The 11,721-nt window shown below is 36.4% G+C and overlaps 2 protein-coding genes and 1 long non-coding RNA gene across 3 annotated transcripts in view; 2 read left to right on the top strand and 1 right to left on the bottom strand.

Annotated features, from left to right (window-relative positions):
* Window positions 1-1,219: 1,219 nt before the first annotated feature.
* On the bottom strand, window positions 1,220-3,975 carry LOC116288410 (oncoprotein-induced transcript 3 protein). Its single transcript, XM_031695196.2, has 5 exons — window positions 3,785-3,975; window positions 2,541-2,579; window positions 2,220-2,375; window positions 1,735-2,124; window positions 1,220-1,362 (listed from the first exon to the last, which is right to left on the bottom strand). Exons 1-4 carry the CDS (start codon window positions 3,903-3,905, stop codon window positions 1,742-1,744), a joined length of 699 nt encoding a protein of 232 aa, XP_031551056.1. The 5' UTR covers window positions 3,906-3,975; the 3' UTR covers window positions 1,220-1,362; window positions 1,735-1,741.
* Window positions 3,976-4,543: 568 nt separating this feature from the next.
* LOC116288411 (uncharacterized) overlaps window positions 4,544-11,721 on the top strand; it is a 45,879-nt gene continuing 38,701 nt past the window's right edge. Inside the window, exon 1 of the long non-coding RNA XR_004196184.1 lies at window positions 4,544-4,648. This is a non-coding gene — a long non-coding RNA (uncharacterized LOC116288411). The remainder of the gene's footprint in view (window positions 4,649-11,721) is intronic.
* On the top strand, window positions 7,666-10,899 carry LOC148907147 (uncharacterized). The gene has a single exon (XM_089036334.1). It carries the CDS (start codon window positions 8,111-8,113, stop codon window positions 10,874-10,876), a length of 2,766 nt encoding a protein of 921 aa, XP_088892460.1. The 5' UTR covers window positions 7,666-8,110; the 3' UTR covers window positions 10,877-10,899.

An 11,721-nucleotide genomic window follows, 5' to 3' on the forward strand; every position in this document is an offset into this window, starting at 1 on the left:
ATTGTCGTGACTTCCAATCTAAAGTACCTTATATCTTTTACCTTGATAAATATTCTGTAGATTTGAAATCAAGACTAAAGCAGACATAAGAATGTTTTTCAGGCCCCAAATCTAATATTTTGGTGAATTTTTTCGAATAAAGACAAAACTGTGCGCTTTTTCGAGTATTCAAGTAATTTCTAGATCACAACGAGTTGAGATTTTGTTACTGATGTCTCGTTTTTGAAAACATATATTTTCGAACCGAAGATTTTTTTTTCTAGTTAAGTTGTCCATAATGTAATTTTTAGCCAGAATAGGCCTTTTGCAATAGATTGACACGTGATTGTTACTGGATGGCAAATAAATTTGGATTTCCTTTATTGAAAGATTTTGTGCTGGGTTACCAATGTCATATCTAAAACCTTTTCAAAAATTTTTTCCTGATAATATACTTCCAATTGTACTATTTCACTATGACGTCACATCAAAACAATCTATTGTTTAAACGCAAAGGATCATGGTCGTCGGACGGGGTCAAATCAACGCAAATTCACCGAAAATTGTTCTAAAACCCGTATCAATCCACGAAGAGAAGTAGAATAGCCAGCAAACTCTCAGAATATTTTTCAGTATATATTAACACATATTATATCTGAAAACCAGGCCATTTTAGATTAAACTATTTCGCTAGGAGCAAATTTTGTTGAATTTTCTATTGGTTTCGCTAGGATCAAATTTTGTTGAATTTTCTATTGGATTTGGCGATTCTATCTCCCACATAAACAAGCAGTGACGTCATAGTGAAATAGGGCAATTTCAAAATAGAAAGCGTTCTTTATGAGAAAAAAGTTCTGTATTTTTTACAAAATGACGTCACACCCACCAACCAATCAGACTAGCTAGCAAACTGTTTGACCAAGGAGTTATTGAGATATAGACTACCCTAGTAATTTGCACCTGTGTTTTAGAGAAGATTTTGTAGACACGATGCCGAGAAAGATGTCCATTTTTTTTTTTTTTTTTTTTTGAAATTCGAAAAGCGGGAAAATGCGGGGAATTTAATTAATGAAATAAAAATGGATAAATAAATAAAAATGTACACACATTGTGCCAAGCCCAAACAGTCCAAATGTTATCGGAAATCTTACTTCCCCCAATTATATAAACTACAGCCAGTCCAACTCATACGGGGATCGATCTTTGACCACAAAGTCCTTCCATTAAAATAACACACGAGTATGAATATAAATCTTTAATTTGAACTTGAGAGTAGGGAAGGATATCAAATGTTCTTGGAAATAGGGTTATTCTTATGAGGGTTGGAGGTGCAAGGTTTTCATTCCATTGTCAAACTCCAGGGACGATCCAGTTCACGTGGTTCTGTGAAGAGAAATCACTTAATGTGTTATAAATAGTGTATACATTTCCCACAGATATATGCTTTATGCACGGCCACTCTCTATTGATGGTTTTCAATCATTCCCAAAAGAACTAGATAACAAAAGACACGGCGGCCATGTTGGAGGATAAAACAAAATAATTAATTGACAATTCTTTTGTTAAGTTCCTCCAACATGGCCGCCATGAAAACCATCAATTAGCCAAACAATTAAGTCGAAATCTATTGTTCCAAATCTTGAAAAAAGAGTTTCTCAACCTATGTGACTAAGGGGTCTAAGTTTTATGGCCGCCTCCCTTTCTAGATTCGCTATTAAACGAACTGCACTATACAAGTATCAGTATAGCACTTACTGTTTGTTTATGCGTTGCCACAGTAACGAAGATGACATACTGGGGTCGGGCGTAGGTAGAACACATAGTATCCAACGCAGTTCTTGACTTTGATGAAGTTATTCCATTGGCATCTGTTTTTCCCCCAGTGATAACACACTTTACGAGTGACTGTCTGTCCAAATGCAGGGTAACGTCCCACCATCCAACCAGGAGCATGGGTACCACAGCGATTTTTAGGTGGAGCACTGGTTGGCATTCCTCTACCTGCAAGACCCGTGAATCGATACCAACGGGTGGCAAAGCCTTTCTGGTCGCAAATCGGCCGTGCATTTCCCCTGGGTCTGGACTGTCTTCGGTTCAGTTGGTTTAGGACAGCATACTTCCTGCAGGGATCGTTTGGATGAAACCCTGAAGCCAATGAGACAATTGATGTTTAAAGTTTGCACGATCAACATAACACAGTAAAATCAAATCAAATGAAATTCGATTCAAATCAAACATACTATAGCAGGTGGCAGCGCAAAGGTTCCTGAGGAATAGATGTCCACAATATCCTCGTCGTTTGATCTGAAAACAACTGTAATAGCTCAAGACATTCTTCGGAAATGCTCTTTTCTCTGGATCCTGCTGTTCATCTTCAACTTCTTCGTCTCTTGATTCTTTAAAAAAAAAGACAAAAGAGGTCCAATCAATGATAGTAGCAACCTTTATTTAAGCACATACACACACATCACACACACATACACACACATCACACACACACCTCACACACACACATATATATTTTTTGAAATATATATATATATATATTTCAATTAAGATACCTTGAGTGTCTTCTTCGGTACCTGGAAGAGTGTTCACTTCTAGAAAAAGAAAACAATTAACGTATTTAAAATAATATTTCATTTATTCGTACTTACTCTCTTTATACAACTAGTTGAAGAAAAAAAACAGTGTTAGTTGGAGATCTGACACTGATAGACCAAGTAGCACGCTTCAAATTGTTGTTTTAACTTTGAGTTAGAAATGTGATATTTTCGTATTTTAACCAGAAAACAGAAAAGCTCAGAAATTCCGTTGAGTCTCAGTTCCCCCATTTCAGATCTCAGACTGACAACGTTTTTAAAAAGTTCGTCACCTTTTGGGTAACAATTTTTTTTGTTCATTAAACAAACGAAATGCTGAGTTTTGAACCTATTCCCAAATTTCTCTAAATATTTTAAATTTAAGTTATCAAAAATGTTTTTTGGAGCAGATAATGACGTTCTGAGATAATTGCTTCGTTTTCGCCATTTTTCATTCGAAAACTTGACAAGATGGTAATATTCTATAATATAAATTCACGTATCTCGAAAACGAGCTCGGGAGACCGCATTCAGTTTTCTTTTCACATTTCGAATCAGCGCTAAATTCAATATAAAATATTTATCTTATGCTCCTTAACTAGTCATGAGCTCATCGACCAACTAGGGTTTCTTATTTATACCACGTGCAGTCGTTTGAAACCCCCATCAAATACTACCGCACCCATTTCAAAGTACTAGAACTTTGAAATATAACCAAACATAACAAAAAGAGTATAAGATGTCGTGTCAAATACTCAGTCACTGTATTTCTAAATTCTGCATTTGAAATTGCCACTCGGATTTTGAAACCCCAATAGAATAAAGCAGCTCGTATTTGAAACATTACTATCAAATATTTTTCTAAGAAAGTTTTCTAATTATTGCATGCTTAAGTAGTCTGTAACCTCGATGAGCATCCGTGCAGGAAATTTTTCACGCTTGATTGTTTCAAATTAAACCTTTCAGCACTGAACAGATAAGAATTATTTTACATTTTAATGCGGAGCGTTCTAATACATTGCGTTTCAAATTTAACAAATGTTCGAAAATTTTTGATCTTTTTTTGTTTTGTTTATTATTTTTGAAGGCATTGCATTTAACGTGCAAACTGAGGCAATAATTATGAGCGCTTGCGTGTCTTGATGGGTGTTCAAACAGGACTAAGATAGTCTGTATTGTGTGTGGGTGCACTGTTTAAAAACACAATTCAATTTTAAACTCACCCTCGTCAGATTGTTCTTCTTGTTCAGGTACCTCAGGGAGCTCAACCTTTTCGTCTTCCTCAAAGGAATGAGCCACCACAAGAGCACCCAGGAACAAGGCTGCGATCAGATAAATCTTCATGGTTTTAGCACTAAGTTTTTGACTCGTCTGCAGCGGGAGTTACAACCCAATGATGAAGTTGTTCAAAGTCCTCCCTATTTATGACATCAGATAGGAACAGGAACATGACACGTCACAAAAGGGGCGGGTCAATCTGTCTCCATGACTCACACGTTTTTTTTTAAAATCTTTAAAGTCTGGTACACAGTTGTTTGACTCCATTTTATTCAAAGTAAACACTTTATTTAAAGACGCCAAAAAACAATGAGTTTTACACAATGAATTGAATTTGTGGATTTATGAATCACATTGCCTCACGATCCAGAAAAAAAAAATTTTTTTCAGGCAAGAGTTTAGCTGAAGTTTGAAAAAAATATTCTGATTAATCCAAATAAAGAAATAATATCTTTAGGGTTTTCGCTTACAGAATTGTAAGAAAAAAGTCATAATGATTATCAAATTTGCGTACAGCAACTACTTTTGTGGGCTTTCTAAGGATTCCACTTTGAATGTAATGTTTAATATACATTTTACAATGCAAATTAGAAAAAAAAAAAACCCACATTACTGCGGTTTCCATATTCTGCGAACTCGTTAGTTGCGAACTGCAAGCTGATTTTTTTTTTTTTTTTTTTTTCGTTGCTGTCAATCACAAACAATCAGTCGGTACCTTTTATAAGTTGTTGACTGGCGGCATTAAAAAACCCATTTCACAACAAGCCGTTGAAATGTCTGAGTTCGTAGAATATGGAAAACCGCAGTAAGTAAGTATTACATTGGGATCAATCCATTTTTATTCATTTACTATCAGACGAAAAAATAACAATTCAGTATTTAAAACTGATTAATGACGCTTTTAAAACGAGTTGGCAGGAATCTGTGAAACATAAGAGTATAAAAGATAATTACATTTTTGTTTATTCATTCGAAGCCAATAATCCTGATAATAGGCCCCCCCGACGACATCAATATATAACATTTTTTAAATTTTCATTTGTGCATGTTCCATTTCAAAAGTCTTGAAATGAAAACAAACAAAAAACAAACAAAAAACAGTTGTCTAATTTAAATCTGAAATGAAAAAAGCAATTAACTTAGAGAAAATAAAGTTCGAAATATCCAAAGTTTGATTTTGAGCAACAACAAAGAAGCACGATTTCATGCAAATTCCATTGTTTTCTATTGTTTAATTAGCACTATTTTGCACTATTTAGTAATTAGTGTTTCACGGATTGATTGTTTGCACTCTATTAAACCCACAAATGTTTTATGATATTCTTAGAGGTAAGATTTATGCTTTATGTAAATCGTCTACTATTGAGCTAACCACCAGCGTGACGAACACGCACATTCTACCAACATTAAATCACTAAATAACTCCTCAGACAATTGGTTTATGGGATAAGAACTTTGACAAATATTCATTCGTATCTGCCTTTTACGATTTTTTTTTTTTTTTTTTGTTTTTGTTTTTTTTGTTTTTGTTTTTGTTTGTTTTGTTTGTTTCTTAAAATTTGTTTTTCAATAGAGTCGGTAGTCAACTGACACGTTAACGCTCACTGACGCTAAGTTCCGCGGGCTCACATTGCTCATCGTCGTAGATTTCCTTTAAATTCCTTCTAATAGCAACCACTGCTAATTATATCCTATTTTTTGTACTTTTTATGTATTCTATTGAGCAAGAATATATTTTCAAAGAAAAGAATTGGATCGTGAACTGCTTATCTATTGGAATGGTTCTTTGAAATCATGTCATTTCTAAGTTTCAATGTGGGTTTGTCCTATATAAACTCATTTGATTTACGAATGCTTTCAAAATAATATATCAAACTAGTTTTTTTCATAGATTGTTGTTCGTAGCATAATCGTGAACTGTATTGTCGTTTGTGACTGTCAGAGCGTGCAGTTATTAGTAGTTTTGCAAGGTCATTTATCTCTTTCATTCCATCTACAAAATCTCGATTTCCAAAAGTCATGACTCTATATCTAAATAACAATAATATATATGTATATAAAATAATTTTTATTCGGTTTTGCGCGCTTGAAAATAGCCGATACCACTGGATAGCGTGATTAAATCGCCAAATCTTGTACTGGAATGCTAGGACTTCAACAATGGCCTGATTGATCATATTGATTAGCTTAAATATTCGATATTTTTTTCTAAAAAAGGTCATGAATTTGAAATGCATGAAACGATGGATTGAACCTAGCGGGGGTTCTATAGTCGTCATGTTCATTGGCCTGAATATCCGATTTTTATGTTTATTATTTTAAAATGTCATTAAACTATTAGTCATGGTGAGTTTATTGTTATGACAGTAAATGTTGCCCGTACGTGCATGACGAGTCGGTCTTTAACATTTAAAAACTTAACTGTGGCGCACGATAATTTTTTTTTATCAGTCCATAATTCAACGAAAGTATTCTTTTCACAGTAAAGTTTTAGAGTTTTAAATGAAGATAGTATCGAGAAAAGCCAACATGCTGCTGTCTCGTTAAGGTGAAACTGAGGAAATTTTCACTTTTTAGCGAATTGGTAGCAATTAGATCGTTTCACTAGAGTGCATACATAAATCCGGTAAAAAACTTGCTAAATTAGCCTCGTGAAATGAAATGTATAAAAAATAATTGGTTTTGAAAAGAATATGGACACAATCTTGGATGGTAAACGCATGGAGCGGAGCGAAGGCGAAAGGAGGCAGAAAAGAGGGAAAAGGAAAGGAAGGAAGGAAAGGAAAGGAAAGGAAAGGAAGGAAAGGAAAGGAAAGGAAAGGAAAGGAAAGGAAGGAAAGGAAAGGAAAGGAAAGGAAAGGAAAGGAAAGGAAAGGAAAGGAAGGAAGGAAAGGAAAGGAAGGAAAGGAAAGGAAAGGAAAGGAAAGGAAAGGAAAGGAAAGGAAGGAAAGGAATAGGAAAGGAAAGGAAAGGAAAGGAAAGGAAAGGAAAGGAAAGGAAAGGAAAGGAAAGGAAAGGAAAGGAAAGGAAAGAAAGGAAAGGAAAGGAAAGGAAAGGAAAGGAAAGGAAAGGAAAGGAAAGGAAAGGAAAGGAAAGGAAGGAAGGAAAGGAAAGGAAAGGAAAGGAAGGAAAGGAAAGGAAAGGAAAGGAAAGGAAAGGAAAGGAAAGGAAAGGAAAGGAAAGGAAAGGAAAGGAAAGTAAAGGAAAGGAAAGGAAAGGAAAGGAAAGGAAAGGAAGGAAAGGAAAGGAAAGGAAAGAAAGGAAAGGAAAGGAAAGGAAAGGAAAGGAAAGGAAAGGAAAGGAAGGAAAGGAAAGGAAAGGAAGGAAAGGAAATGAAAGGAAAGGAAAGGAAGGAAAGGAAAGGAAAGGAAAGGAAAGGAAAGGAAGGAAAGGAAAGGAAAGGAAAGGAAGGAAAGGAAAGGAAATGAAAGTAAAGGAAAGGAAAGGAAAGTAAAGTAAAGTAAAGAAGGTAAAGTAAATTAATTAAATTAAATTGAAATTAAATTAATTAAAGTAAATTAAATTAATTAAATTAAATTAAATTAAATTAAATTAAATTAAATTAAATTAAATTAAATTAAATTAAATTAAATTAAATTAAATTAAATTAAATTAAATTAAATTAAATTAAATTAAATCATTCAAGAAGCTATCATGCAGGAAGGACGTCCCGTTGGAGCTCCTACAAAGGAGCCATATTTCTTCAATTAAAACATAATGAATCTAAACTAAACTATCCAAGCCGTAATACTTTATTTTGGAGAAGCTGGAAAGATGATAAATAACCAAGATGACCTTATTTCTGCGAATGACAGCCAAATGAGCGTAAGCGAGGAAGACCTAGAAAACCTGTCAATGAGAAGTCAACGATCACGCAAGTGGAACCGAGAAAACGAGGTCGACCTAAAGGATCCAAAAATAAAAACCCAAAGGAAAAGCAAGCTGCATCAAATAGACTAAATTCTTCAGCAGTTGATATCTCAATTTTACAAGAAAATTCTATAGAATACGAGAACGAAATTAAATATGTATCTAGTCAACCGAATCCATCAACGAATTTGAATATTACAAACATTAATCTTCTCCCAAGAGATAACGCTGAATGGATCGATAAGATCGATAAGAATACATGTACATCTATTTCAATTAGTGATTGTTCTTCTGAAAGCGTGAGTAAGCCTGGTAATCTTCCATTATATACAAACGTTAACAAACCAACTACAATCTGCTGGGGTAAAAATTTAGAAGGCGTGGAAATTAATATTCCTACCATGGCCATACTAGAAGCTTACAACGAAATAACAACTTGGAGGAGAAATGTCTTTTTAGTTCCTTATGGGAGAACTGGTAGAGATTTTATCGATCAAATAACTTTACACATAGATGATTGGAATGCGTGCTCTGACAAACAGCATATTGCCTTAAAAGCTGCCTTTGTTCTGTTGGCTGTGGGTCTCCAAAAGCCAAATAAAAAGTCTAAAGCTAAAGAAAACCAACGCATTCTGGCGAAACGTCTCGCACTCTGGAAGGTCGGTGAGCTCAATCAATTAATTCGCGAGGGGAGGATAATTCAAAGTCGCATGAAGAAACACAAGACCACATGTCCCCCTGATCGATCAAAAGTCTTTGCAAAACTTGTGATGGAAGGACAAATTAACTCAGCATTGCGCTTCTTAAATGAATCAACAAACGGAGGCATATTACCACTTACAGATGACGTCATGACTCAACTCAAGGAGAAGCATCCTGAACCACAGCCAGCGAAATTGGGATCATTGCTATTCGGCCCAATTGATGATGAGATACCCGAGTCAATTTATAGTGAGATAGACGGTGATATGATCAGACAAGCAGCCCTGAGAACTAAAGGCTCGGGTGGCCCTTCAGGTATTGACGCTAATGGCTTCAGAAGAATTCTTGCCTGTAAGTCATTCAAGCAATCCTCCTCAAAGCTTTGTGAAGCACTAGCCACAATGACAAAGATCCTCTGTACAACATATGTAGATCCCACCACCATAGAGGCATTAGTTGCAAGTCGTTTGATACCGCTTGACAAAGGTGAAGGCAGCGTAAGACCCATTGGAGTTGGAGAGGTAATCAGAAGAATCATTGGAAAGTGCGTAATGAATGTGTCAAAGGATGACGTCATCGAGACCAGTGGCTCTCTCCAATTGTGTGCAGGCCAGAGATCAGGGAATGAAGCTGCAGTTCACGCAATGAATACTATCTTTGCTGCAGATAACACAGATGCCGTACTTCTTATTGATGCATCAAATGCTTTCAACTCACTAAACAGAGCTGCTGCTTTGCACAACATCAGAATCCTTTGCCCTATTATTGCAGTTTATGCCATCAACTCGTACAGACAGTCAGCAAGATTATTCATCACAGGCGGGAAAGAACTCGTGTCAGCTGAGGGAACAACACAAGGTGACCCACTGGCTATGGGTATGTACGCGTTGAGTATGCAGCCTCTTATTACAACATTGCAGGCTTTTTCTGACGCCAAGCAATGCTGGTTCGCTGATGACGCTAGTGGTGTAGGAAAAGCAGCGGATCTTAAAAAATGGTGGGACACTCTTAACCAGTACGGACCAGATCTTGGGTACTTCCCCAACGCAAAGAAGTGCTGGGTTATAGTAAAGCCACCAAAAGAAGAAATCGTCAGAGAAACTTTTAAGGATACACCCATTAATGTAACAGTGGAGGGGCACAAACATCTTGGTGCAGTTCTTGGTTCCAGATCGTTTCTAAACGAGTACGTCACGGAAAAGATTGACAACTGGGTGAACGAGATCACCAAATTAGCAGAATTTGCTCTATCACAGCCACAGGCCTGTTACGCTGCCTACACGTTTGGCTTAAAACATCGCTGGACGTACTTTCTTCGCACACTTCCAGATATCTCAGACCTACTGAAACCTTTAGAAGCTGCCATCTCCGACGTGTTTATACCCGCCATGACACAAAAAGATTGTGATGAAGATGATCGCAAGATTTTATCGCTACCGACACGATATGGAGGTATCGGTATTACTAACCCGTGTATTGACGCAAAGTATGAATTCTCATCGTCAGTCAAAGTAAGTGCCCCACTTGTGGAGAAGATTATCTCCCAGTCTCACGAGTTGCCAGATGAAATTGAAGTGAAAACAGCAAAGCAGAAATGTCACACTGAGAAAGAAAAAGCATCCAAAGATGCGTTTGAAAGCCTGAAGGAAAGTCTACCAAAGATTACAGCCAGATCCTTGGACTTAGCCGCAGAGAAAGGAGCATCAACCTGGTTAACTGTAATTCCTCTTAAGGAAATGGGATTCGACTTGAACAAGAGAGAATTTAGAGACGCTTTACGTCTCCGTTATAATTGGTCTTTCAGAGACATTCCATCAAAGTGTGTATGTGGTGAAGATTTCTCGGTCGATCACGCAATGATATGTAAACGTGGTGGATTCGTAATTCAACGTCACAACGAATTACGCAATCTGGAGGCTGAGCTTCTTAGCACAGTATGCAACGACGTAGAGATTGAGCCCTTGTTACAATCAATCTCAGATGAGAAACTAAGCAAAGGAGCAAACAAAGCTGCAGACGCAAGACTTGACATCCATGCACGAGGTTTCTGGGAGAAGCAACGTTCTGCCTTTTTTGACGTAAGGGTTTGTCACCCAAATGCAGATACGTACAAAGATCTAGATCTACCCAAAATCTACAAGCTACATGAAAATGACAAGAAGCGGAAATACACCGAAAGAGTAAACGAAATCGAACATGGAACATTTACTCCCCTTGTCTTTTGTACAACAGGAGGTATGAGTAAAGAATGCAAAACATATCACAGCAGGCTTGCTGAACTGATAGCCCGAAAGAAAGGTGAAGAGTACCACAAAACAATGGCATGGATTAGGGCCAAGACTTGTTTCTCTCTGTTAAGATCTGCACTTGTATGTCTACGAGGCTCAAGGACTATAAAAAGAACTCATAATGATATAAACAACATAGACTTAGACATTCAGGTTGCTGAAAGCGCCATTTTATAAATTTAGATTTTTAGCTTATTAACGTAGATTTTTAGATAAGATACATAGTTATATATTAATATATATTTCAATTTTCCTTATTAGTCAGTTTTTCATCTTATAATTCCTTCTTCTTTGTAAGTATTATATATAACATATTCATATTTAAATAATGGACAAATTCTATTCGTTTTTTACAATCTTGAAAAAATGTATAAATATTTAAAATTTATTAATTATTGAATTAAGAGATGAGTGTTAGTATTAATACTTAAATTACAAATTAAATTAAATTAAATTAAATTAAATTAAATTAAATTAAATTAAAATTAAATTAAATTAGCAATTAAATTAAATTAAATTAAATTACATTAACTAATTCAAATTAAATTAACCTTCACATTACAAGTCTTAACATTCCCTTCCCTTCATTCCCTACTCATTACATTAAATTACCCTTCCTAAACTTCCATTACCATTAAATTACCTTACATTTACATTCACCTTCACCATTACATCCCTTACCTTCCCTTCCCCTTCCCTTCACTTCCTTCCCTTCCCTTCCCTTCACTTCCCTTCCATTCCTTCCCTTCCCTTCCATTCACTTCCCTTCGGCCTTCCCTTCCCTTCATTCCCTTCCCTTCCCTTCCCTTCCTGCCACTTCCCTTACCTTCCCTTCCTTACCACTTCCCTTCCCTCCCTTCCCTTCCCTTCACATTCCCTTACTTCCCTTCCCTTCCTTCCCTTCCCTTCCCTTCCCCTTCCCTTCCCTTCCCTTCACCTTCCCTTCACTTCCCTTCCCTGAAATTCACTTACTTCCCTTCCCTTCCCCTCCTGTCGCCCCTGTGCGCCCCCCGCTCCCCCTT

The sequence above is a fragment of the Actinia tenebrosa genome, unplaced genomic scaffold, assembly GCF_029948245.1.
Source record: "Actinia tenebrosa isolate PJP-AT-01 unplaced genomic scaffold, QUT_ActTen_1.0 PGA_scaffold4__44_contigs__length_22323623, whole genome shotgun sequence".
NCBI classification, from domain to species: domain Eukaryota; kingdom Metazoa; phylum Cnidaria; class Anthozoa; order Actiniaria; family Actiniidae; genus Actinia; species Actinia tenebrosa.

Coding starts and splice junctions, on each gene's coding strand:
- LOC116288410 (XM_031695196.2), bottom strand. CDS start 3,905: ATGAAGATTTATCTGATCGCAGCCTTGTTCCTGGGTGCTCTTGTGGTG. Junction 2,580..3,784: donor AGAAGAACAATCTGACGAGG/GTGAGTTTAAAA, acceptor TTCTTTTTCTAG/AAGTGAACACTCTTCCAGGT. Junction 2,376..2,540: donor TACCGAAGAAGACACTCAAG/GTATCTTAATTG, acceptor TTTTTTTTAAAG/AATCAAGAGACGAAGAAGTT.
- LOC148907147 (XM_089036334.1), top strand. CDS start 8,111: ATGGCCATACTAGAAGCTTACAACGAAATAACAACTTGGAGGAGAAAT.